The 27,650-nt window shown below is 46.6% G+C and overlaps 2 protein-coding genes and 1 long non-coding RNA gene across 15 annotated transcripts in view; 2 read left to right on the forward strand and 1 right to left on the reverse strand.

Annotated features, from left to right (window-relative positions):
- Positions 1-20,983, forward strand: part of LOC129021438 (neuroendocrine secretory protein 55) — a 55,804-nt gene extending 34,821 nt beyond the window's left edge. Inside the window, exon 2 of the mRNA XM_054466807.2 lies at positions 20,950-20,983. The gene's annotated coding sequence lies outside the window, so the exon portion shown is untranslated. The remainder of the gene's footprint in view (positions 1-20,949) is intronic.
- The window catches only part of GNAS (GNAS complex locus), a 70,599-nt gene that overhangs the window by 34,173 nt on the left and 8,776 nt on the right, over positions 1-27,650 (forward strand). For 2 of the 12 annotated variants that reach the window (XM_063659077.1, XM_054466808.1), the window contains exons 2-3: positions 20,950-21,022; positions 24,171-24,215. In XM_063659077.1, the coding sequence (XP_063515147.1) occupies positions 20,950-21,022; positions 24,171-24,215 (118 nt within the window). Of the gene's footprint in view, positions 1-14,682; positions 14,706-16,678; positions 17,224-20,949; positions 21,023-24,170; positions 24,216-24,700; positions 24,704-27,650 lie in introns of those variants that run through there. The other 10 variants (XM_063659079.1, XM_063659078.1, XM_054466811.1 and 7 more) reach the window with 9 other exon arrangements.
- On the reverse strand, positions 2,035-14,187 carry LOC129021441 (uncharacterized). Of its 2 annotated transcripts, XR_010125132.1 has the most exons (5): positions 13,941-14,187; positions 10,206-10,415; positions 8,275-8,387; positions 7,107-7,169; positions 2,035-5,795 (listed from the first exon to the last, which is right to left on the reverse strand). It is a non-coding gene; the product is annotated as an uncharacterized LOC129021441 (long non-coding RNA). The 2 variants fall into 2 exon arrangements; XR_010125133.1 differs by having other exon boundaries at positions 7,107-8,387; positions 13,941-14,169.

A 27,650-nucleotide genomic window follows, 5' to 3' on the forward strand; every position in this document is an offset into this window, starting at 1 on the left:
CTGGCCTGCCCTCCATCTTAGCTCCTGGCCTGCCCTCCATCTTAGCTCCTGGCCTGCCCTCTATCTTAGCTCCTGGCCTGCCTCTATCTTTGCTCCTGGCCTGCCTTCCATCTTAGTTCCTGGCCTGTCCTCCATCTTAGATCCTGAGCTTTGGGTCTCTTTTGTTTTGTTCCCTAATGCAGATAGAGATAGTCTATATTCAAATACTATAATTAATTCCCAGCCATTGTGGAATGAAAAACATATTTTAATTTCCAGAATTTAATTTCCAACTTTCCTTGCACAAATACTTTTAAATTATCTATTTATTACCCCTGAAATAATATGTCTTATTGATAGGTCGCTGTAACTATCACAGCACATGATAGTGACCTTTATGTTTTTTTTGAAAATATGAGTGTATAATACAGATTGCTAGCTATTTTTTATGTTAAAAATAAGACAAGGGAAGGTTTTTTGTCTGGGTGACTGAACTGAAAGAACTCTCAGGCGAACTTTGCTCCATAGTGAATATGATTGAGATTTATAGAATTATTAAGTTGTGGCTTCTTAAAAATTGCCACCGAAAGAGGAATGCCTGAATTTTGTGTTCTGGGTGATCGTGGATGAGCACATGGCACATCTGAAAAGTGATTTGGCCCCAGGCCTCCTTACCTCCCTGCAGGTGGCTGTGTTCTCTTCAGTTAATCCCATTAGCTGGCAAAGGCTGATGAGGCTACTCTTAAGGGACATGTGCATTTTAATAAAGAGCTTTAGAGGCCCAAAAGCCCAGAGAGTCACGTTTTTAATAGTGGGGTTCTTAAGAGTAGCATTCTAACAAGAGGCATTGGGGGGAACAGGGGAGGGCATTTGGGCAGTCACCCCCTCCCCCCTTCTAGTTCCAGCCCCATACCCTGTTTTCCCAACCCAAGTGTATGGCTGCCTAGCACCCCTCTAAGCAATGAGTTGACTTTCTTCCACTGTGACCCCAGGACACGTGGACCCCTCACACCAGATCTCCAAGTAGCAGCATAGTGCTTAGTGTTATTCTGTCTGGCAGCGGGGTGCCCCCCCACCCCATTCAGTGGCAGTCAGGTTCAGATCGTAGCCTTCAGGGTGCCTGACTCATTCCGGCTCCAGTCGATAATGACAAGCCCCATGTTTTTCTCCAGCGTCCACGGCTATGACACATACAACAGTCAGGAAATAAAAGAGGCTTGAGTACTATACGGTTGCTTTGCTTTCTTTAAAAAAGAAATATAATGTGAAGGGCATAGGGGAAAGAGCAAGGAGGCAGGAGGCCAGGCCAGCAAATAAGCCAGCAGCAAAACAACCTTGTTGTTTGTATGTTACATAAACAGCCCCCCCAACTGTCCTGCGGTTATATCCTTAGGAGAAACTGGGGCTTAGTGGCGCTTGGGTTGATTTCACACCTTAGCTTAGAGTTACTCAGAGGTGTATTAACAGCTAATGATTCCATTGAGGGTGGCCCAGATTGCCATCTTGACTTGCCAGATATTAGCAATACTCTTACAGAAACCCAAAAGCCTGCCAATTAAGTTCCCCAGTGTAAGTTAAAAGGGGCCTTTCTGAGATGTGTGATCTTTAGGAAAAGGAAATTAAACTAATTTTGAAAGCTCCTAACACTCGAGTTTCCTTATAATGTAAGTAGGTGACGGCTGGGATGAATATTATGAGTCCCTCCCATAATGTGTATTTGAATAGATGTCATGGATTCTAATGGCAGAGTTCAAAGTCACTCAGAGGGGTGGTTTTTTTTTTTTTTAATGTCACCCACCTGAAATTACTTTCAGAAAGTTCTGTGATGGCTAACAGGATTAGAATGACATTGTCACAAAATGATATGAGGTGTTAAAAAGACCCCTACACGATGCGGTGTCCACAACGCACAAGAAGTACCCCCCCACACCCAAGTATGACTCAGTAACACTCAGTGAGGAGGAGAGCATCGAATTATATAAGTTACAGTTTTATTTCAGACACACAAGCACGTAGGCCAGCAGTGATAGTAAACATGCAGGCATGCTTTCCCTCTGAGCATGAGAAGCGTTTGGATTTTATCTTCCCAGATGCAGAACCTCTGTACTTATTTCTAAATAGCTTCCTCATGACCCTTAGCTAAGTCAACGGGGAGATTCAGCCTCCAAGTTTTGCTAAATTGTGTACCATGACAGTGACTTGTATTTAGGAGACCTTGCGTGGATCTAAAGCCCAGAAGTAGCCACCGCCACCGTTCCTCCCGATGAAAATGGCCTCACCAGCACCTCGCTGCAAACAGACACCAGCTCAAAGCATTGATTTTCTCCCACCCTCGCAAGGTTAGGATTCTGCTTAGAACTCTGCTTTAAGCTAAAATTTCCATCACCAAAGGGCCTGATTTCAGGCAGAGAAAGGACCACTTTAGCAAATGAGAGAAGCGAAGAGGAGTGTAGGAGGAGGGTCATTTCAACAGCAGCAAAACTCAGCCATGCCATTTTCCCTGACAGCACTTTAATTATGATGAAAGAACAAGATTTTTTTTTTTTCCGGTTTTTACAGAGGAGGCTTGTGGTGGGGGGAAAAGAGGGGGCTCTGAAAGAGATGTGAGCTGCCAAGGTACAGAGTGCGAAGCAGCTGTCACTGCCAAATGACAGATGCAGTTGGAGAGGGGGAGAGAAGCCCTTCCCTGAGCCTGTGCACCAGTGGCCCATTCTGTGGGGGCCCAGGACTAGACACCAGGGGCAAATGGTGAATAGGATGACCCAAAGGAACCACCTGCTATGTGCCAGCTTCCCCCTTTCCTTCTGTGAGATTTTAACCCCAGGGCTGGTTCTCCTAGTTGTGCTCTGCTCCACCGGCTTTGAAAGCCTCGGAGGGGTTTCAAGTGGTCACATACCTTATTGTTGAAAAGGATGTTTTTCTTTAAAGTCAGGTGCTAAGTCACGTGTGAGGTTAAATGGACGCTTAAGGGCTTCAGAGCGGGATAAAGGGACAGAGCCCAGGAAGCCCAGGACTGATGTTCTGATGGGCAGAAGCCAGCTGTGTTTTAGGAATGGGGAAAGAGTTGGAGCACCAGATGTTAAGAGGCTACAGTCAGCTCAAGCAAGAACGAGAGAATGGCGCTGTCACTGACTTCCCACCTCCCGGCCTTGCCGGTAATCCCTGCTCTGTTTGGGGGCATGGTGTCCACAGGAGGCACCTATTGTGTTGCTACAACTCCCAAAAGTGGCCTGAGAATTCTGGGCTGGTAGTGTTTAGAAAGAGATATAAGTGAATCCTAGACTCTCACAGTTGGAAAAAGCCTTTCTTCCTGGGAATGGGAAGTAACAAAATGAGTCCAGGTTAGCTGTGGAGTCCTTAGAGATGAAGGGAGCAGAGAGGGAGGAAAAAAAACAAAAACAAAGAAGGTGCATTATTTTGTGCTTCCTTTCACCTCCCTCCTTGGTTTTAGGGCCCTTTCCTGGCATGCAACAGGAAGTACAGGCTGTGTTGAGAGCCTCTGGTGCAGACTTACGCAGAGCACAAGAGATGATGTGAGCCTGCTTGTCTGGGCTGCTTTTGTGTAACTGAATTACACAGTATCTATGTTAGAAGTGATGTCACCCAAGAGAGCCCCATGCCCTTGAACTAAACACCAAGGGGCATCGGGCCCCGGCCCCAGGAGGCCTGCTATGCGGCAACTTCTCTGAACAATTTGTGATTTTCTGTTCTTATTCCCCTCACTAAATTGTCATGCTGCTAGAGACACTTCTAATTTGATGGTTATTAATGGGCAGCTGGTAATGAAACAGCAAGGACTTATGGCTTTGCAGTAGGTGAATTATGGACATTTACAAGTAAAACAACTTTATTTCTTACATTTAGCAAGAGGTTTAACAAGCAAAGTACAACATCTGCAGAATCTTATGGGAGGAGGCAGTGGTCTTGAAATTGTGAGGCAGTACTGCAGGGATAGAGAGCTCGCCTTTCCCTAGAACAACTGCAATCTCCCCATCAGAGCCAACTGGAAATACAAATTTGCTCCTATCTCCATGCGTGGTGATTCTGCCTGCTACAGAGATGGAGGAACAGTGATCTTGCTGATTTTAATGGACCCATTTAGGGAAAAACACTTAAAAAATATGTGAAAACGCATTTTCCCCCTATTCCTCCTGGAAAGCAACATTAGGGTCCGGCAGTTCTGTCTGGAAGGAGGGAGATGCAGGAGCAGCATCCTGGCTTTATGACTGTCTGGCTGCTTAGTGGTTTTATTTTAGGAAGAGTTTTAATTCAGAGGCAGTGGTGGGGGGGGGTGCGGGGGGGGGGTGGGGGGAGGGAGACAAATCAGATGTAGAGGTTTGCAGAGCCTGGAGGCCAAAGGAAGCCCACTTTAGGAGACCACATTTTCAGCATCAGAATAAGTAAAGTATTTGAGGATTTTTGTCTCCTCTTAATAATAGGCACTTTGGAAACGGAAAATATTCAGGCTTTTGAGAAACATAGTGAGGTGATCAGTTAATGTGAGGTGGTGGTGATTGTAATGTCGGAAGAATTGGTCTCATTTTTCATGTCACAATTAATATTGTTTGAGATTAGATAGCTTCTTAATTTAGACCATTTACATTTTACAGAGCACTAAAAAGCAAGCCTCCAAGCCACTTTCCGGCAGCACAAAGCCAAATAAATGGGAACAATATAACCTTAAAAAGATCCATTCTTTCACTTGTAGCTTTGCTCTGGTCAATATCGAGTCATTTAGCACAATCTAAAAAACTCACATTTTTCATTGCTAGAAATATGTAATTCTTCCTACTATTCAGTGCCTGCAAATGTCCTGTTCTGGGGACCTTTTTGACTTGGGTTTTTGTCTTCTTGACACCAAAGCATCCAATCAATTTGGCCAAAAGTTCAATCGTGAAAAAGCATCTGGATGTTTTGTCTATAAACAACCAGTTTGCCTGAATATTTGAGAGGATCAGCTCAGCCAACCACCTGTCCCGATGTTACCCCAACACAGCCCAAATGCACTCAGAGGGGCGCGGAAGGAAGGGTACACACAAACAAGGTGTGGGGGTCTCACTTTCTCTGCTGCAGCCATCTGAAATCGGCTGCAGAGGAGGGGGGAAATGAAGCAGCAGGCTAGTCCTTCTAGGCAGACGTGGAGGGAGAACCGTGTGGAAAGATATCTTTATGGCTAGACTCTCAGCAACATCACTGTCAGAGTCTGGTGCCTGCAGCCATCTTAGAATTTAGAGGAAGCTGAAGGCACCTGCCCACATTTTGTCTTAGGTTACAACCAGCTCAATCTAGCCAGCAAAAAATAAGGTTGAGAAGCATTTCGCTTTTACAGAAAAAGAAAAAATTTCCATGATTCTGTTCCTTGAAAAAAAAGCTGACCCTCCCCAACCCAAACCTTTTATTTCAAGTCACCAAAACTGAGACTAGATAATCTCTCTCTCTTTTTCCTCGTGTGCATAGCCAATTTAGACTCTCTTGGCTGGAATTTTTCCTGATCTCTCAGTGCAGTGAAAAGCCAGGCAGATGGGGGAGGAAGGGAACACGGAGAGGCAGGAGAAGGGGCAATGGCTCCTTGGCACGTCTCCCTTTGTAGTTCAGTCTTACACAGTTCATTTTTATTTGCAAATAGCTCAGCCCAAAAGAGGGTATTGATATGACCCCCAGATGCTGTTCCAAATCCATCTTACTTATTTTCCCTCTGGGGTGCAGGCAGGGCAGAGCCCAGATATGATCAGACCTTCAAAGCGCAGCCTTGATCCTTTATTTTTCATGTTACAGTCACAGACCTTGAAAATGTGTTTTCAGCAGTTTATCACATACTGAGAATTTCAGGAAACAAAAGGTCAAGAATTGATGACTTAGATTTATTAGTGGCCCCATTAAGCAGACCTCAGAATTCTAATGATGGGTCTTTGCTAGACAAATCAATGTCATGTTTCTAAAAGAACAAGAGTAACAGCTGGGTGATTTCACAGAATTATCAGGTATTGGGAGGAAGGTTAAGCAGGGGTTCAATTACTATCAATTACAATGATGTTCTTGTTTGTTTCCCTGGGGTTTTCATGCTGCTAGTTGCGGGTTTTTTTTTTTTTTTTTTTTTTGCATTTGCATATTTGCTGTTTTGCTTTACATGTTTTAGAAATTATCCATCTATTTTTTTTCTCTCAAAATCTCTTCTACCTTTGGCATCAATTGTAGAAACTAAATGTTTGCTGTAGAGTTCTATCCTTTAGTCATAGTTTTTTGTTTTGTTTTGTTTTTTTTAAACAAAGTTCTCTTCTCTGCCTCCCCACCCAATAAACTGAGTGGATGTGTAGTTATGCCAAGTTGTGGAAAACACATTTAACACATTTAAGAATGTGCGAGGTATGAAATATAAAAGTATGTTATACCTAAGATTAAAATATTAATTCGATTTGGGGATTATACCTGTCAACATTTTGGTTTTATATGCATTCATTCAACTAACTCATGGTATCTTGTTGAAATGATGCATTTAAAATAATTACTGATTTAATTAAAAGAAAACTAAGGAAGTTTTCAGGCTGAGAATGACATTAAATTATCCTGTTCTTGAGCGCCTCCCAGAGGCGTGGGTTAAATAACACCAGAATATGAATTTAGGGTCATTTCGGCTTTTCTAGACTTTGGGATGCCTCCAATGGTTATGAGTAAAAGGAGTGGTGCTTTAACTTGGAGATTAGATGTCTCCGGGTCCCAATTAAGCTCTATATCAATTTCCTTCGTACGGTTCAGCTATTTGGCACCATTTTGGCAGAAGATAGGGATCCAGGGCCTTTGCTGTCAGTGGAATGGATTGAGGAAAGCTTCCTCAGTGATAAGCCTTGGCTTGACAAAACATAGCCTAGCCTTCTTCCTTCCCTCTCCAGACCAGGGCACCACGTGGAGATAGCGCTGTTTGCTTGGGCTGGCCTTAGACATTTCAGAGTTCCCCTCTTACTACATGCTGACATCATCCCACAACTCCCCGTGTGCCTTCCCTCACTGTTGCCAAGTGCTCTTGAAAGTCAACCACCTTCCTGGGTGACTGCTGCTTTCTCACCTCAGGTTAAACCCATGGACCCAGTGAAAGTTCTCCCAGGGGCTCCCATACCCGAGGGTAATCATACCTTCTATATGTGAAGGGCTAGTTTTCCAGAGTTTTTATTTCTTGGTGTTAGGTCACTGCAACCCTGGGATAAAAATAGATGTAATTAGCATGTTGCAGATCAGACTCTGCACTTGTAGCTTTGTGCCACTTTCTCTAATAATACCAATTTTGGTGACACATTTCCTAGAATCCTGGACTTGCTTCAATCCCTAAAATCCTCCAAGAGCTGAATTGTAGGACAAACCTGTTTGCTTTAGAACCTAGAAGGGCTTTGTCCCAATTAGATTGTCTCTTTTCCCCATCTTTCTAGACATTGCAGGTCCATCTCCATTTTCTGTTTGTTTGTTTTTGTTTTGTTTTGAGACGGAGTCTTGGTTTGTCACCCAGGCTGGAGTGCAATGGCGCCATCTGGGCTCACTGCAAGCTCCGCCTCCCGGGTTCACGCCATTCTCCCGCCTCAGCCTCCCGAGTAGCTGGGGCTACAGGCTCCCGCCACTGCGCCCGGCTAATTTTTTTGTATTTTTAGTAGAGACGGGGTTTCACCGTAGTCTCGATCTCCTGACCTCGTGATCCGCCTGCCTCGGCCTCCCAAAGTGCTGGCGTGAGCCACCGCGCCTGGCATCATTTTTTTATTTTTATTATCAGGGAGCAACGGCTCCATTCTCCCCTAAGGCTGACATTTTTGTTGAAGGCTGAGCACGCATGTCTTCCGTGCGTGTGGCAAAAGGCCCTTTCCTGGCTGGCTCCAGAATCCTCACCAGTTAATTGGGAAAAAATTTGAGTTAGGCATCACAATTTCAGCCGAGCTGGGCAAACAACGAGTACACCTGTCACTCGAGCCAGTGTCCAAAACTCAGCCCCACGGATCACAGCTGTAGCGTTATTTCAGCATGAGCAATTCAGTATTTAATGTTCCTTAGGAAAAAAGTAAATCATTCCAAGCTGCTGCTGTTCACCTATTAACTCTTTCGGGATTTCATGGTGGTGGGGGTGGAGGTGGGGAGTAATCTATAATTTGCTTGGCTAGCAGAGATAATACCCCCTTCCCAAGTCTGTCTTACATAATGGCCGTTTCTTACATAATGGAGAAGAGGGGCTGCAAAACAATATCCTCTTGATCTGTGGCAGCCACTGCCTTCCAGAATGAGAAGTTAGATTTTCTTCTTTCGTTTCATTTATATTTTTACCTGCGCAGTACAGGTACTGCTTCCTACGATCGGCAGCTTCCATTTCTTTCCTCTTTCCACGGTAGCTTAAATTAGCCCATCATCATCAGCAAATCTTAATTTACAATTAAGTGCTGGGAAAAAAAAAGTTCGTCATTAATCAGACCTTCTCATTTTATGTAAATGGTCCCCAAAAGCAACACACATTTTTAATCTGTCCTGCCGATAGCTGAGCCCTTCTGTCATTTGGGTCCTAATAAATGAATTGGCCATCTGCAATTAATCTGCATAGTACAAATCATTGGAAGGCCGAGTCTGTCTGCCTTCTGAAAGAAACTGGCTATATTTAGTTTTTAAAGCAAGTCTGCTTTGTGTTCTTTGTAAAGTCAGCGACATTCTTTCAATTTTTTCGGTGTAATTAGCACAAAAGGAGCCGTAATCTGAGAGGGTAGTAGAGACTAAGGCAACCGAAAAACAGGAACGTTCAAGAAAGCGGGCAGAGGCAGCCTTCCCAGTATTGGGCGGCGTGCAGAGACCCTGGGACGTGGCTGTGGGTAGAGCTGAGGTCTGTAGCTCATAAAAAAATCTCCTTTTCATCTGATCCCCAGACTGGTTGCAAATGCTTGCCGCTTGGGCTGAATAATTTTCCCCTTCTCATAACTTCCAGTGGTCGGCAAGGACCTTAGAAAGACACAGTGCCATCCGGGCTCTGCTGTTGAGTGGGCTCCTGACAGGCCAGTGAGAGTTCTGTACACACTGCCAAGCCCTCAATAAACTGCTGAGTGGGAGAGCAGAGGGCATAGCCCTGAGCTCCCCAGCAAATGCTTAATTTCAACCAACTGGAGACCACATGGAAATCAAGCAGAGGAAGGCTGCGATGGCCTTAGGGAGGAGAGTTGGAGCCTGTGAGAAAAGAGGGGGCAGCCCTCCTCATTGGGAGCTGTGCAGCCTGTGCCCCGATGGTTAGCTCCCCCCTCAAAATAAAAGCCAGGGAAATAGGTGGAGCTAAGCGGTAATTACACATTTTTCAATTTCAACTAAAACGTGTGGGCAAACACAAAACGATGAAAAGGTATCTACATTTCTAGATGAATTAAATGTGTGACTAATTATGTCACGTTAATTGCTTAATTCCTCCTGGTTTACCAACAGCAGATGGAAGTGGGACTGGAGAGGGGGTTTTAGCTCTGAAGGCGAATGACACCTGAGGCCCAGTCTGAATCTCAGTTTTCCCAAACTAAGGCTAGACCCTAATGGCAAGGCTGTTTGAAAATGATCACCTACATTTGGTTGGCAGGTAGATAAAATCCAAAGATGTAAAACTTCTATTTAGCAGTTGTTTCATTTGTATATGTCCACAAAGCAGCATTTAACTAAACAAAATGAATTGCCTGATTAATCCAGTGTTTTTAACTGTCTAAACTCCAATTCTATGGAGCTAAATTTGATGAAGTGAATACCATGAAAAAACCCTAAAATCTTTAAAATAAGAACAATTATAAAGGGCTTCTTTTATCTGAGGAAATTTTATTAGAACCTCAGGCCTCCTGACTGGTCTCAATATCACATCTCCAGGTGCACCAACTGCCTCTTATTTTTTCCTGTTGTCACTTGTGTAGTAAGATGTTGGATCAAAGTGTCATTTAAATAAGGCATCTTGTAAATAAGCATGAAAGTAAACTGGTCTGTGTCTATTTTTAACTAGTCTCCCTACATTATTCTCCATCCTGGATGAGTTTCCATCTTCAAAGCCAAGTTAAAAGTTCTAAGCAACAGGTTTTCCCATTACCTTAGTCCTCATGAAAATTTTTCCCCAAGGGAAGTGAAGGATATTTCAGTTTAGGAAAATTAACTTTCCTGCTATAGAGCGGTAAAACTCTTAAATATTTTTTTCTACTCAATTAAGAGCTCCATTAAGTGGGGCCATTGATCTGTTATTGATGTTGATGTACCTCAAAGAAAATGGAGCTTCCTCAGTCTTCTCCTGGATTTGACTTTCAATTTTGGAGTTAATTGTTGAAGCTGCCGCCTGTGTTCTGCTGATGGGTCTGCCTTTTGGTCCTGCTAGTGGGTTTGTTTTCTGCTCCCTGTTGATATCCAAGTTGTTTGTCCAACTAGAATCTTCAATGAAGGGTAACATGTGCATCATATCATTTAGGCTTCTAAAAGGAACAAAGTAATACATGTCATCTCTTTTTGTTAGCTTCCCCCTTCTTGAGGTAGATGGTGGCTTTGTTAAAAGTCCATTCCTGCCCACTCTGGGGCTCATGGGGATGTGGTGAGAAAGGCACTGATGGCCTGGGGAATTGGGCGTCTGTCCACAGAGACCAGGAAGCCTCTCTCACAGATGGTGCCTCCCCATCAGAGAGTCAGGAAAGATCAAGAAGGGCTGCAAAACGTCCTCGTTGCCCTCATATTATGTGCCATGCTTTTAAGTAGATGTTTGAACAGCATCTCAAAGCCACTGGCTCAAGAAATTGGGTCCAAACACACTGGCCAATGTACGTCCACATTCTGTTTGAATTAGAGTATGTTCTGAATTAAAAACAGATCATTTTAAAATGAGTTGATGGATAATAAATAGGAAAATGTCATATGGCTATGTAGTTAATTCTTCAGTAATTGACTTCAAGTCTTCTGAAATGAAGTTTTATATCATGTTTAGTTTTGAATACAAGTTTAGGGTTACTTTGTGGTTGGAGTTACTAACTAGTGAATATGACAAGAAAAAAAATGTGCTAGATAATCACTACATTCGATTTCTAAGAACTTTTATGGTCTAAAGTAATACAGCCTTCTTAAAGGATTAACTGGGACTAGGAAATGCTTTTTACAATTCCTGCTTTCATCATCTACATGACATAGGCTTTGACATTCATTTGCAATAGCAGTTTCAGTCATTCTAGCTAATTAAAGTGCAGAACGTGCTTTGAAGACAGGAAACACCGTGGAAGTGCTAAATACTATTATTAAAACCTTACAGCTAAAGTTTCTGTTTCAGTGGAAACCTATTTATTGTTTCCTAGGCTATTAAAATAATATTATAATTATATTTGCTCTGGGCTCTTGGAAGACAACTTAAAATGACCCCAACTAATGAAAGGCCAAGGATAACATTCTTGTCCAAAAACTGAGTGACAGCATTAGGCAGAACAGTATTTTCAAGATTCTAAGCTGTAGCAAGTCCACTGCTTCGAAAGGCAGACGAGGTATTCTCACTCAGAAAGGAGGATACCCAGGGGCCAAGGACACAAACTGCCTTTATCACTACGAAGCTGACAAGACCACAGAATTCAAACCCTGATGTGGGACGTTGTTCATTGTCAAATATGGAATGTTGGAAAGAAATGTTTCGAGGCCATATCTCCGTGTAGTGTGTGACACCATCTGTTTAAACAAGTTTTTTCATTAGGTGACCTAGTGTTTTAGGTTAGGGATGTGTTATGATCTCAACTGGCTGGCTTGGGCATGAAGCAAGTCTCCTGAGCCAGAGATCTGTGCTCTCCTTGGGCATTTTATACCCAAGATATTCTGCCCTTTGTCCCTCCCTGAAATCTCCGTAACTCCCTTCTCTTCCTGAGCCAGACGAGGGGCCCCTTCCATTGGAAAGCTCTCTCATCTGGACTGTTCCAAGAATTATGCTAATAGATTGCCCCACTTCCAAAGCATAAACTACGTACTTAAAACAGTAATGATCAATTAAATTACTAACTCATATGAAAAGGTCACACATGGTAGCCTCCAAATCATGGTAGCCTTGAGAAAAAAAAAAATCACAACTTTTAGGGCCTCAAGAGGTCAAATTTGAGGCCAAAAGCTCAGTAAAATCTCTTCTTTCACTTTGTGTGGAGTGAAAACAGAGAGCCTAGCTGACCACAAACCAGCTTGTGTTTCAGCACTCTGGGTGTCATTTGCTTACCTGTAAACCCATGATTCCACCTGCTGTCACTTATTTACAAAGTAAATGCTTTATTTATCCATCAGTAGTCAGTCATAATAAAATATAGGTGAAACCTACACTTAAAAAATTTTTGTTTTCAAGAGTGGCCTCATAGATTGAGAGCTGAAAGGAGTAAAGCCTGATCTTGCGTTACCCATTTCTAGGACAATAGTCCCAATTGTGCCTTGCCTAGAAAGCATGTTAGTATATGACATGGGGCAGTTTCACTCCTTTTAAAGTTCAGGTGTGATGTTTATCTAAAAGGGGAAGGTGGTAATGGAGCTCAGAGATTTCCAAATAAGGAGGCTCTTCATTATATTCATTGTATAACTTTGTAGCTCCTGGCATAAGTATCTAGGTTGTATTTGTTACTATTTACCTTGCGCCTCTTAAAGACAATGTAACTGTGCTTTGCCACAGTATAAGCAGGAAGGAAGATGCTTTTGAACAAATGGAGCATAACAAGAATGTCTGGCCTATTCTTCCCTCTTACAAGTCTTTAACAATTTTTTAAAATGACAATCAAATTCAGCCAGGAATTTTTAATTTACCATCTAAAGATATAGAACCTGTGCTGTGTCATCAAGCGGTTCTAATTTACGTGGTGGATGGTAGTGAGCCTCACTATCACTATTACAGGCAGCCTAGGAATCATCGATTCTGAGGCCTTACTGCTGAGTTTTCCTACGAGCACATTCAGGTGTATCTGCACAATATTTTTATGCATCTTCGGTTAGGTGAAAAGCATCAACCTAGGATAGTTCCTTTGAGCATTTTCAAAATAAGGTGTATCTTTGTGTGGAAGAGAGGCCATGATCACGAGTGTGACAAAAACCTGGCCCCAACTTTTCAGCCAAGTTCCAGAAAGTCAGGGGTCTGCAGCGGCCCAGGGCAGGACGGTGTCTAGGCTGTGCTTCCTGTTCTTAATTCCAAGTGTTGTTTGGTGACTTTGAATCGCCCTCTGTTGTCCTTTCAGATTCATAAAAAAGAGGCCCTTGTACAATGGGGGCAGCGGTGTACCTGAAGAGGCCAAGAAAAATAATATGTGGCATCTTCATTTGTCACACCTTTTATTACTCGAAGTGGAGCAAACTGGGGAAAAGGGGGGAATTTCAGTCATCCTGTTGAATGGCTAACAGTGTCTTTTTATTTTCAAAGCTAACTTAAAATGATACAACAGTTTGCTCAAGGCCTCTGGTGGTATCAGCCGCCCCATACCCCTGGGGACTGTTAAATGTGTTTCCATTTATAGGTAGACTTTTCTTTTTTCTCCTTCTCCATCCAAACATCTTAAGTTTCATGGGCTCTGTTAAGAAGTCAAAGAAAGAGTTGGAAGACAGTTTGTGGACTTTGCATATCTGGGCTTTCCGGGATGTAGGCCTGTGTCCCATCCAAGACACTGCTCACGTCTTAGCCTGATTACCTGGCCGCCTCGGCTCACCTGGGCACATGGTGAGCCGCGGAACTCGCAGGCACCAAACATTTATTGAATGAATAAACCGTATCCTAGCAGACACCACGGTGGCAGCAGATGACCTAACCAAGGTCCCAGGAAAGGCGGGCTGGGGTCAACTGGTTGAAAATTTAGTAACCCTGCTCCTAATCCCGTGCACTGCTATATCCTAGTGTGCGGCGGGACACTTGCGAGTTTTGAAAGAACCCTCAAACAAGTTCACGTTCCGTAAACTACTTTTCCCTCTGTTCCAGAGCCCCCAGGGCGCCCAGGCAAGGCCGCCACCTCTCCCACCTGGGAGGACGCCTCGAGCACCGACTCCACAGCCACGGCCACCGCTCCTCGGCTCCCGTGACACCGGCGCGCCTGCTGCTTCGAGCAGGGCTAGCTTTGCACTCCCTTTGCACTTTTCTCGTCCGAAGATACGCAACTCCGTCCGGGCGTCGCAAATAATTCGAATTCGGCTCTCTGACACCTACCTCGGCGGGCACGCGCCGCTGGGAGGGCGGGGTGGGTGGCTGGAGGTAAGGAGGCGCACAACAGGGGTAAGCGCCGCCGTCGCACACTTTGCACGCCGCCCAGGGCTACACCACTCACCGAAAATTGGGAGGCAGGTCTGGGAGGCGGGGTTGAGCGCCCACCGTCTTGGGCGCGCCCGCGCCCCCCGACATCGCGGCCCCCGCGCCCCCGGCCCACACCTGCGCGGTCCCCGCACCGGCCTGCACCCCCAGAGTGCGCGGCGGCCCATTTGGGTGCGTCCCCGGTGGGCCGATTTTTCGCGCTTCCCCTTCGGTTTATAGGGGCCGCTGCTATGGGTCGGTCCTCTGAAGAGGCTGGGGCGTCATCGGGGCCGGTTAGAAGCTCTGCTCCCCGGCGGGGACACTCAGTCGCGTCGGCACCGCGGAGCGGGCTGCGTCAGGTGGCTGGCCGGCGCGGCGCTCCCCTGCTCTCTGGCTCCGGACTGCGGCGCGGCGGCTGGAGCGAGCCCCTGTCCCGGCGCGGGGCGGCGGCGGGCGGCCGGCAGGCGCTGCCTTGCGTGTGAGTGCACCTCACTCACATGTAAGTCGGGGAGCGCCGGGGCCTCCCGCGGAAGTGCGAGTCGCCCGGCGCAGGCAAGAGCCGCCGGGTCCGGGACAAGGCAGGGGCGCCCGGGCGCCGCTGCCTTGCCCCGGGGCGCCTCCGGGCACCCTCCAATTCTCTCTCTTTTCTCTTCTCCATTGGCGTGCCCAAGAGCCAAACCAAGGAGCGCCTGAGGGTAACAACAGACTCCTGCCATCCGCGCCTTTGCACTTTTCTTTTTGAGTTGACATTTCTTGGTGCTTTTTGGTTTCTCGCTGTTGTTGGGTGCTTTTTGGTTTGTTCTTGTCCCTTTTTCGTTTGCTCATCCTTTTTGGCGCTAACTCTTAGGCAGCCAGCCCAGCAGCCCGAAGCCCGTGCAGCCGCGCTCCGCGGCCCCGGGGCAGCGCGGCGGGAACCGCAGCCAAGCCCCCCGACACGGGGCGCACGGGGGCCGGGCAGCCCGAGGCCGGGGGCAAGCAGGGAGCCCGGGCCAGGCGCGAGCCGAGCTCCCCGAGGTGGCCTGGCCACCATGCTGAAGATGGCCATGAAGCTCAAAGCCCGGGCGGCGGAGAGCGAGAAGAAGACGGCCGCGGCGGCTGCCGAGGTGGCTGCCGAAGCTGCGGCGGCGGCTGCGGCGTTGGCCGAGCCCAGAGAGCCGCTCGCGCCGCGGAAGAGCGGGGACCCCGAGAAGCTCGCGAAGAACCCCAAGAACCCGGCGCGGGAGGCGCTCCCCGAGAAGTTCCTAACAGACAAGGAGCGCAAGAAGCTCGAGAAGAAGCTGCTGGAGCAGAGGCGAAAGGAGGAGAAGAAGAAGGAGAAGGAGAGGAAGAAGATGGAGAAGATGCTGAAGAAGAAGAAGAAGGTGCCAGAAGCCCAGGAGGAGGCCCGATGCCCCGAGGCCGCCGCCGCCGCAGCCGCCGCCGCCGCCGACGACGAGGGCGCCGAGGAGGGCGCCGCCGCCGGGGGCACGAGTAGGGCCTGGGCTGAGTGGGACACGGACTCGAGCGACGAGGACGACGCCTACTATGCGGCGCCGCGTGTTGGGGGCATCGTGTGGCGGCCCGGGCCGCTCAAGGCTGGCGCGCTGAGCGCCCACCTGCCCCTCGTGGTGTTCCTGGTCTTCTCGGTGCGCAGCCCCTCGTGGGTGCTCAACTTCCTGCTGCAGAAGCGCACGGAGCAGGGCCGCGGCTGCGGCTTCGTGTTCGGGGCGACCTGCTGCTTCCGAGTGTTCCTGGGCTGCGCCTTCTTCTCCTATTTGGGCGGCCGCGCCAAGCGCAGAGGCCGCGGGCGCTCCGGGGCCAGCGGCGCCTTCGGCTCGGGCCATGGCGCCCGGCGCCGGGGGCGCGAGGAGCGGCTCATCTAGTCAGACCCCCCCACCCCGCCACCGCCACCGCCACCAGACACCACCATCGCTGTGTAGTGTGGGTTTTTATTCGTGTTCGTGTGTGTGTGTGGACACATTTTCCTTTTCGGTTGCTCTGTCCTTTGGTTCCTGCTCGCCTCGCTTTTTCCACACTCCTGCTCTCTGGCTCTCTGTGTCTCTCGCTCTTTCGAAAATTTTCCTAAGTCCGGGCGCGCGCTCCCTCCCCTTCCGCCCACCCCAGCCCCTCGGCGGCGCCCGCGGGAGGGGGAGGAGGCCTCGGGGGCGCCGGGCGACGCGGTCCGGGGGGTGGAGCGTTGGCGTCGTGCGAGGGGTCGTCACTGGCGCGGAGACGCCCCCTCTCCCCCCTCGGCTCAGCCCGGCTGCTGCCCGAGCCCGGGGGGTGGGGGGCGTCTCCCCGGCCCGTCCCGTCCCCGGCCGGGCGCGGGCGGAGGGACCCCCTCCCCGGGCTCCCGGGGGGCCGCCTCCCTCCGCCGGCTCCCGCCCTCCCAGCCGCCGCCGCCGCCGCCACCACCGCCGCCGCGGCCGCTCCTCGGCCCTCCTCCTCCTCCTCCTCCTTCCACCCCCCTCGCCGCCGCCGCCTCCTCCTCCCCCCGCCTCCCCCCGCCCGCCGCGGCGCTTTTGGCTCGGGGCGGCGGCGGGGGCCCGGCCGAGGCAATAAGAGCGGCGGCGGCGGCAGCGGCGGCAGCAGCTCCCGCAGCTCCTGCTCTGGTCCGCCTCGGCCCGGCGGCGGCCATCAGCCCCCTCGGCCTCGGCTCGAGGGGCGGGGAGCTGCGCGCGCCCCTCGGTCCGACCGACACTACCCTCCCCTTCCCGCCCGTCCGCGCGCCCCGCGGCCCGCGGCCCTCAGTCCGCCCCGCGCGCTCCTTGCCGAGGAGCCGAGCCCGCGCCCGGCCCGCCCGCCCGGCGCTGCCCCGGCCCTCCCGGCCCGCGTGAGGCCGCCCGCGCCCGCCGCCGCCGCAGCCCGGCCGCGCCCCGCCGCCGCCGCCGCCGCCGCCATGGGCTGCCTCGGGAACAGTAAGACCGAGGACCAGCGCAACGAGGAGAAGGCGCAGCGTGAGGCCAACAAAAAGATCGAGAAGCAGCTGCAGAAGGACAAGCAGGTCTACCGGGCCACGCACCGCCTGCTGCTGCTGGGTAAGGGCGGGCGGGGGGCGCCGGCCCCGGCCCGGGGGCCCCCGAAGGGCGCCCCGCAGGCCGCGCGCGCCGAGCCCGCCCCCCGCCCCGGGCGCGCGCTCCCGAGCCCCCCGCCCGTTCGCGGGCTCTGTCTGTGGGGGGCGAGGCCGGAAGGGGGACCCCCGGGCGCGGATTCGGCCGGGCGGGGGCTCAAAAACGGGGCGGGGGGCCGTGGCGGCGCGGGCGCGGGTCCCCCTCCCCCGGCCTGCCCGCTCAGTGTCTCTCTTGCTCTCGCTCTCCCCCTCTCTCTCTCTTTCTCTCTTTTTCCGCGAGGCCTACACGACGCCAGGGGTTTGGGTGCGTGTTGGGGAGGGGGAGGGGGAGCCCATGGGGCTCCGGAGACTGCGACAAAAAGAGGGTTTCGGGGACAGGAAACCGGGTGGCGGGTAGAGGGAGGGGGACCCGCCTCCGTGGGGTGTGAGATTTGTTGGGAGAGGGAAAGGGGGGAAGAAAGGGGCGAGGAGAGGAGGGGGTGACGCTGGGGGGCGCCGTGGTGGCGGAGGGGGCCTCGCCAAAGGGAGGCTTTGGCGGGGAGAAGTGGCCGAGGAGAGTGGGGGGGCTGGTGACATCAGCCCCTCGGAAAGGATCGGAGCGGTAAAGGTGGTGCAGTGGGGGGGAGGGGGCGCAAGGGAGTCGTGGCGCCGGAGTCGGGAGGGGGGCGGCGAGGGGAGGAGGGAGGGCGGTTGCCGCTGGGCGCGACTTGGTGCGTTTCGGGCAGGACCGACTGTGTGTGCGCGGAGCAGACGTGTCCCGGGCCAGGCCGGGCCGTGGAAGGAGGAGAAGGAGAGTCAAATAAAATAAGACCACCCCCCAACACCAAAAAATGGATAGAGTTAGTACGAGAAGTGCCCAGTGAAGCCAAATGACACGTCATTTTACAGTATGACCTTTTTTTCCCCTTCCAGACTTGCAGGCTTTTTCAAAAGCAGAGCGGAGAATTAATTGTAGCAGCTGCCCCCCCCACCCACCACGAGCAGCGCCCCCCCAACACTATTTTAATAAACCATTAAAAAAACACATTTTCCTGCTGGCTGGCCACATTGAGAGTGCTTTGTGAAAAGAAAAAACAAAGACATTCACAAATCAGATAAAACTGGAGAATGACATTTGTCTGTAAATGGCTTCTTGGTCTGGAAATGGCGTGGTTTCTTTTTTTTTTTTTTTGTCCTTTTCAAGGTGGGAGGGGGGATTGAGAGTGCTCTAAGGAGACGACTTTTCCTCCAGGTGGGAAGAGATAAAAAGACATTAATTAGTTGTTTATCAAGTGACATTTAGTTGTTTGGTTTTGGGTTTTTCTTCTCTTTTTGATTGCGATTTTTCCTCTGATTAAAAAAATAAAAATAATAAAATAAAAAAAGGTTAACTATAAGGAGATGGCCTTTCCTCCTTTTTTTCCTTAAGGTGCTGTTTTGGGGGGAAAAAATTTAATGAAATGACCAAAAGAATTACACAGCATTAATTAAAAATGGAAGTTTTCCACTTCCTTGATAATTTGGCTATCTGAATAAATTTGTGAATTTGCTAGGTTAAGACCAAGTTCGTGGTCACATTTCAACAAAACAGCTTGAGTATAAAGAAGAAAATATAAAAGGCTGTTTTTATTTTTTTTTCCTTTGGTGGCTTTTGGTTTGCTCTTTTTGCATAGGTCATGACTTTGTTCTCCTGGGTCCAGATTTATAAAAGCAGAAAATTATTAATTAAGTGAAAATAAGTGTCTTTGGTGTTTATGCATTTGCAATTTCGGTAATTAAATGGTACATGTGTTGCTGTCTTGTCTAAAACTTTTAAAGGCAGAATTATGCTGTTGGGATATTAGTATGCGTATAACTTGATTTCAAAGTATAAATCTGGAAAAGTCTAGAATCTTTTCTGTGAATGCTATCTCAATACTACTTTAAGTCAAGTGTGATGCTAATGATATCTTAAATTTCCAACACCTTTTTGTGCAGTGATCACAAAGTCTCCACTTAATTTGAGACTGTTACTCAGAACACACCTTGCGTCACAGGGGCTAATCTAAGTGTCCTAATCTATATGACTACATTACATCATGATGTATTGATTGCCTCTGGCCTAGGAATCTGCAGCTTAAGCCAGTGACACAACATTTTGCATTTTTAAATGGTGATTCTCACCAAATAATGCCTCCCCACAAAAGAGGAAACCTAATAATGCCCCAAATCCTCTTTTTACTCCATCTTAATGACATAAAAATTAAGTGAATTAGAGAACTACAATGATCTTAAAATAATTTTCAGCCACATTTCATAAATGTGGAAACTGAGGCACGGATCTGTTTTTGCCTATAAAAGATAGGTCCTGTAACTGTTATACAGTTTAACACTTCTGAAATTAGAATATTAGAGATCCTGCTAAATATTACGTATTGTTTTCGTGGCCTCTCTTTAATAGTGCCATTTATATTTTTAATTTACCAGAGTTAGGCTCATTAAGATAGTGTTTGCTTTGAAATCAATGTTTCTGTGGAAACTAATTTTAACTTTTACAGATATTGATTACGGGCTTGTGAAAAGGCAAGTAAAGGAGGAATGCTTTGCTATCTGGGCATTAAAACAAAACAATACAATTAAAAGTTAAAAAGGTAAAAACAGATTTGTGTGGAAGGAGGGCAAAAAACTATTCACACGTGGATTATCTGTTGGAGAATGTGCATTGCAAAAAAGATGCAAAATAGCAATCCTCCCTCTAGCTTGATGGAAATGTGTTTTTTCCATGAAACATATATGTATTTTTACAAATGAAAGATGATTTAAAATGGAGGCATGTGTTTCTACTCTTTGAGTTGGGAAGGACTTGGAATCTTTCAAATTCAATACTTCCCAGGGATAGTTTTCCTTTTGATTAAAGTTTTGTTCTTATATTACTTTTTACTGTTGTTTTTGCAGTTTACCTAATGCTAATAGGGTCTCAGGAACTGTATTTGATATTAAAGTGGTTTTTCCAGAAGATGACAGATAATTGATGGTCTTCCGTTTTCCTCAGCAACACAGTTGTACCCAGAGGGAATTTATCTTTAGAAAGATATAGTTTGTGAGGAAAGAGGAGGATGGATAAGTCGATAAAATGTAATGCAGTTTTAGGGGTGGATTTTTAAGTAGCCCAAGGGGTAGGAAACCTGCACAGAAAGAAGCTGCGTTGTGAAAATGTTTACAAGGAAAGTGCTGCATCGCTACGTGATGTGGAAGAGACTGCAGTGTCTGGGCATTGTTGGGAATCCCGGGTATTTTAACCATGAAACATCTGACAACAAATTATGTGTCTAGATACGTTTATGTGTGAATGTTCATGTTCAGGGATTCAGTTTCACAGTTTTAACTTCAATTTTCTTGTTTACCCCACAAATGACAAAATTGCGTCATTCCTTCTCTTTGCCCCTTTCCAACACCACCCCACAATTTTTTAAACAATCAAAAGAAAAATTAAAACCAGCAAACCTTGAATTATTGTTTGTTATTTTGATGGTGAAATACTGCAGGTAGACACTGAGGTGGACATTGATTTCCTTTTCTCTGCGTCAAAATGTCAAGGAAAGTTGCAAGTCTATGATTTTGTGTTTGGTTTTTTGCATGTTGCTTCTATGGAAAAACAAAACAACAACAGCAGTCCTCCCTGCCCAAAGTGTTAAAATGCCTCCTTCATAACCTGAGACTTACTTTCATTTTCTAGGTGCTGGAGAATCTGGTAAAAGCACCATTGTGAAGCAGATGAGGATCCTGCATGTTAATGGGTTTAATGGAGAGTAAGTGTCAAATCTGTGCAGGGGGGCACCAAGTAAGAGGAACAGACTTTATACTAACCTTTAGGAAGTATAGGTGGGCTTTGGGGGCTGGGCAGCCAGTTTTCACTTAATTTTTCCTGATTTACATATTAGAAAATCCTGGGAAGGGCTCTTTAGGGTCCCCCACCCCCTTGGATCTTTGGTGCAACAAATACTACTGATGAAAGCATCAGTGCTCGTGACAGACATCTCCCTATCCCAAGAAAATCGTGCCTGGTTGCAGGGGACGCTTGACAGCACTTGGCCCCGTGACAGCCCCTCTCCGGGCCAGGTCCCTGCCACAGCCTCCAGACATCACTGCAGTGTCTTCAACGTGGCTTTGGCCGCCCCCTTGTCCGGCGCATGCTGATCACTGCAAATTCACCCCACCCCACCTCACGCAGATTTCAATGTAATGAACCAACACAGGATGTTTTAAACTATTAGGGAAACGTCGTTTCCATAATATTCTCACCAGAAACAGATTTGGAAGTGGCAGCCCGTGTTTACAGTTTCTCTTTTTTTTTGTCCCCCTTTAAATTACCATTATGGGCAAATCATTGTTTCCCTTTAAAACAAAAAACAAATCAGTACCCCTGCCTAAAGAAAAGAAAAGGGAACATTTATTTAAAGGATGGAAAGACTGGGAGTTAGGCACTCCCAGCCTCACTGAGGGGCATTTTTGCCTTTGAAAAGTCCTCCCAGGTATCCTGGTATAATGCAGTGTGGCAATCCGTAGTGGGAATGAAGATTAAACAGGAGAGACTTTATATTATACCTGTGAGACAAGTTAGGAAGCCCTGCCTGGCATGAGGAATGCAAACAGGGAACATTCAATAAATCGGGGAACTTGCTGTTTCTCCCCAAGACCCCAGATGGGGCCTACCCATCGTTCTCATGTAACAAAATGTGTAAAAAAAAAAAAAAAAACAAACAACTAAGTTGACCAGTCTATTTTCACTGGTGTGAGAGCATTAACCTCACTAGATTTCAAGCACCTGAAGGCACTAGTTTGTAATTACTAGCTGGTTAGCACAGTCCTGTTTCCTTTCTTAAACCTGGATTCAGTTGAAAATTTAACCTTGAGTTGCTTCGGCTTCCGTTTCAAAAGGGTAGTTGGAGTCAAGGTGTAGCATTTAATTATACCAACCACCCCCCAAAAAACAAACAAACAAAAAAACCTTTACTAAGCATCCAGGAAACAAAGGTGAACTTTTTCACCTTTCAGAGCAAGGCAAGCAGCTCCTTATGGAGAATTCTAGAATTTGTTAGATCAAATAATTGTTTAGAGAAGGATGACATCACCCATACAAATAGTCCTGTTAGTTGAGGGTGCTTTTTCTACTTTAACCCTGAATTCAGAAGGATTGGTTGGGATGCAGAGGGGGCTGCTTCACTTATCTGAGTATGACTCTCAATGGGTTATCAACATGCACATATGTGCTATTGAGTAAGTTAGCATCACTTGTCATCAACCAATTCTGAAATTAATTCTTGACACACCCCTCGATAAAGCCCTGCCAGTGGAGACTGCCATCCTGACAATAAATAAAAACCCTGAGACAGACTTCCAACCATGAATCTGTCATTTGAAGAAAAATCTAGCATAAATTTTCCCCCTGCAACTTGCAGGAGTACTTCTTCATGAGAGTAGTTAAGCAAAAATAATTTGACCATGTATCCTCTAGATCAATATTTTGATTAAAACTGGACATGGCTAGCATTTTTCAAAGATGCAGCAGCCACTGTTTACCTTAGCTTGAGTCGGATGGAAGCTAAGTCACCTTTGAAATAAATTATTGACAGCTTCATTACAGATTGCCCTAAAATTTAAAAATTTTTATAGAAAGGATTCACCTTCCTAAGTGAGCCAGCCTGTAACACCAGGCAAGGGTTTTAAACCAGAACTTCTCTTTTCTGCTTTCTTTTTGGAAAGAGGAAGCAACATTCCCAGTTTGCCTTCTTTGCAGACAAGGGCACAGATATGTTAAATTTAGCCTGTGAGAGGGTTTACAGGGGTATTCCTCATGGGAGCCTAGATACCTTATTTTTATCTCATCCAACTGCCTCCTTTTTTCTTTTTCTTCACTGCGGTATTGCAACAAAAGCTATTTCCTTCTTAACTAGGAATTCCCTATGAGACAGTGACATCTGTCCCTAAAGGGTGGTCTGGGTGGTACAGGGTTTTTCCTCCCTGATCTTGCGTTTTGTTAGGGCTCGGCTGAGCTATTAAATTTGCCTTAACTCTCTGTGGGCTGCCATACCGATTAAATTTTTAAGAGTAAGATAATACTGATTTGACCTTCAGAAATACAGAGGTTGGATGCGGATTTTCTAACTCAAACCTATTTTTCTTACATTTAGTGCCAGGGAACAAAACAAAAACAAAACATAAACACCATTAACATTGGTTGAACTAAGCTAATCAATTACCAAACTGTAGACTGCTGCCCTTCGGCCTTCAAGGAGGAATTCCTCCTGTTGATGACGATGGGGTTTGGGTTTTTTTGTCTGTGGTGGTGGTGGGTGGGCTTTTGTTCTTTGAAATTTTTTTTGCTGCATCACAGTCCAGACATAGTTTAATGACAATTTATGGGGAACAATTATTTATAAATAAAACCATTTTATAGGTAGTTTCCTTCCACTGCAAGAAGTGAGGTCATTAGTTTTGCAGGAAATCCTGGGCAGAAATCTCCCCCGTTTATGCCTTTGTGCCTTAAGTTACAACATTGGGAAGATTCTGACCTGGGAGAATTAGGAGCCTTATGTGCTGCCATATTCTCCAAAGAATTGTGAGATAAATCACTGCTTTAGCTCCCTAATGCATGTACGTTTAGCGAAAGCACAAGAAAACAATTACCCATCCCTCCTGTCTCCGACCAGAGTCTCCAGAGAGCTCTGTTAATACTGCAGCAAAGGTGTGGGATTCTTCCCCCATGGCCTGCAGTCTCAGTGGATGTTCCAATTTAGCCAGAAAGGCGACCTAAGAATTGACGGGAGGATGGATGGCGCGCGAATTGTTGCTTTTGCTCTTGGCTGATTGTTTAGGAATGTAGAAGAGACTGTGTGGGGTTTGTGTGAAATTGCGGTGCCTTGCAGATTAGGTGAGCTTTCAATCTCTCTTTAAAAGGGGCGGCGAAGAGGACCCGCAGGCTGCAAGGAGCAACAGCGATGGGTAGGCACATTCAAAAACAGAAAAATTTTTTAACAAACAAAACAAACATGAAGATCATACTGGGAAACTGAGGCCAGAGACCCGGGAAGAAAATAAAAATCATTTAAAGGCCCATCAGCCATATTGGCATACATTTGTGAATAACACACAATTTCCTGACATTTTGGAGCAAGTAAAGTGCGTAACATAATTTTTTTGGCCATGCTTAAAGTAGAATGAGATCCAGCTGGGGGAAAGTTATAGCTTTCTGCTTTAGACGATCAGTTTAGGATTTTGAGAATTGATGTTTTTCCATATGGTTTCTGTTTTCCCCCAGCTCTCCATTTGAACCAGCTACTTGTTTTTAAAACTACTAAATTCCATCTACCCACTGGTTGGTCTGATTTTAAAATTTCAAACGTCTTTGAAACAAAATTTGTTTCCTTTATTAAAATATGCAATGGTGCACCGTCTTTAATTTTGAAAAACGCCTTGGTACCTTGCAGCAGGTCGTTAAGAATCATCTCGAAAAGCCTCTGGCCTTTTAAAAATGATCAAATTTATTTGAATCAAAGGCACTTTACGTTAGCTGGTGGATAAGGAAATTCATGATGGCATCTTTTATTTTTCCATTCATTATCAAATTATTTTTTCTTCGCTTCCTGCATCCCCACACCCATCACACACACACACACACACGCACACACATGCACATGCATACACAGACACGCACACACATACACACGCACACACAGCCACACGCGCCGCGCGCACACACACGCATGCCAGGTAACCACTCTAGCTCTGCTGTTCATTTAGCATGCGGTGGTGGAGTGGCTATTTCTCATGAGACCATCCAGAACCATTGACTTAGTTTAGGGCATCTCAAAGAAACAGCTTCTGTGGCCGGGGAGGGGAGGGGCAAAAATATTGGGGTCTGGGGACAAAGTAACTGACACATGTTTGTTCATCTGTTTCTTTTAGAATGTATTATCCCTAGATGATGGCTACAGTTTCTCATCTTCCCGGCTATGTCCTATCACAATTTGCATGCTGGAATTGCTCGGTCTTAGGAACTTCTAATAAGAATACTATTCTGTTATCTGAGGGGGGAGGGGGGATGGGGCCCCTACTACCTGACCTTAAACGATGATTGAAAAAATGAAAAATGGACTGAAATCCTTAATTGGCAGAAATGTAGTATGACAACTATCCAAAAAGGCATCTCTCTAAGAAATGACTAATTGACAATCTGCTGTACCAAAAGTTGGCATTTGAGCAAGATATGACAAGTCCTTAGTGAGCAACCTACTGTGTACTAGATGTCCTGCTAAACCCTTGAACCCTACTAATACCTTGGCCTGCACGTCTCTCTGACTCTGTTCTGCAAGTCAATATAAGTATTAACATTCGTGATAAATAAAAATTCTCTGCATGTTTCAGCAATCCCTGTATCTCGCGTCTGTCTTCTGTCTTCCTTTGTCTGTCTTTTCCCACCAAAGCACAAGGATAAGGTGGAGACCTGAATAGCCTCCCCCCAACCACTTAGTTAGCTGAAGCGGGGGGAGGGGAGGAGCTCTTAAAAACTGAACGCATCCCATCTGCTTTATACGTAGAAGGGGGAGGAGGAGCCAAGACCCTAAAAGTACTTCCAGCCTTAGTCCCAATTTTGTAGCGAATCAGAATTCTAGCTAATGGCATATGTTTTGCCTTTGTTGAGTAGTTTAAAGACATCTAAGGAATTTTCTCTGAATTTCACAATCAACGTTAAATTCATTAAGCAATAGTAAAAGTGATGATAAACCTGCCAACCCCCAGTATAATATCTCCATCTACATAGTAATTGCTTCAATGGAAGAATTTTATGTTTTAGTATTACACACCCGAATTAGATTTTAGATTTCTATTTTAGCTGTTTTATACTTGATATACTCCCACACCTATTCACATACGTAGATGAATACTGAACACGTTCTCAAAATATCCGTATTTTAAGACGGGAAGTTTTCCAATTATCATACTACTGCTTAGACCAAAATATCAAACTGAATGAAAGAAACTTGTTTCTGGAAATACTTTTCTTTTGCTGTATGCAGATTTGGATATTTAGTACCTGAATGTATTTAATTTTACTATTGTGGAACCTCAAAACCAAAGGTTAATAGCTTTCATTACCTATGAAATGGAGCCTGCTTTTAATGAATGGGAATAGATTTGCCCTAGGGGGTTTTAGGTAAATTCTGAATTCAAAAGTGAACGTTGGGGACCATCAAACACATGTCCTTTTAATTTATAACATCTAAATAATTGATGTTAGCCTGTAATACCAAGGCCGGAAATTCTTAATTTCAGAAATGAGCTTTGATTCTGCACATACAAAGCAGACAGTCCCACAGAGTGGTCAGGACTCACACCTTTTCACTCAGGTGGTTGCTTTAAGAGTCTGGGGGCCAGAATCAGATTTCAGATTTGTACACAAGGCCTGAAGCTCACCTCCCTGTCATCTGTGTTTCTGAGGTACTCCAGACCTGCAGCACTTTTACTTAAATGGCCCTGAGGGGATTCCTGGCAACATCTGTCCCCCCTCCCCACCCCAGACACCCCCCACCACTAATGAGCGTGACCCCTCTGAACTTCACCAGCTCTTCACTCCAACGTAGAAGAGCAGTGGTGCAGATACCTGTGAAAGGGGCTTCACGTAGGAAAGGGGCGAGATGGCATCCTTCAGCAGGTGAAGGCCCAGAAGTACACAAACATTTATTCAGAAAGAATAAATTTGCAAGTATAATTCTTTGAGAAAGGAAAGACCAAATGATTTGTGGAAGGCCTGTCCACAGGCCTGCACTTGACCCCACCGTCCGTCCCCACCCCCGACCCATGCTGCTCCACTGACTGCCCTGCCCTGCTCGTCTGCTCTTGCTAATTAACCTCCCTTTGCCTTTCCCTTGCCTTAACTTTCTGTCATGTTCTAGTCTGGAGGGATTATATGTTTTAATTTCTACCTCCATTCTATGAATTGGTGAATCAGCCAAGTGAATGCTTCAAAAACTGGGACTCTCAAAAGATTAAAAACTATATATATACAAACCGTGAAAAAGATAAACTCTGTCCCTTCCATCTCCCACCCCCATTGGTTTCTGCCTCTGTGACTCCCCCCTCTCGGCCTCAGTTGCCCCGTCAGAGGGGCAGGACCGTAGCACCTTTTTTCCGCATGACGACACCCTCACCTCCCAGGGCCTAACAGGTACAGCAGGTGTGCTGTGTGTGCTGGTTCCATTTTTGGGCTATAGACCTGATGAGATACATACTCCACACAAGAGGCCTTTTCTTGCCCTCTAAAAACATAAACTCAAGAACCTTCCCTGGCTGTGCTTCTAATGAAGGCTAGTTTCTGAAAAACATACAGCATTTGGATCAGTGTAATCTGGTATAAAAATTAACATTCTGTTACGGTCC

The sequence above is a fragment of the Pongo pygmaeus genome, chromosome 21, assembly GCF_028885625.2.
Source record: "Pongo pygmaeus isolate AG05252 chromosome 21, NHGRI_mPonPyg2-v2.0_pri, whole genome shotgun sequence".
Classification (NCBI taxonomy): Eukaryota; Metazoa; Chordata; class Mammalia; order Primates; family Hominidae; genus Pongo; species Pongo pygmaeus.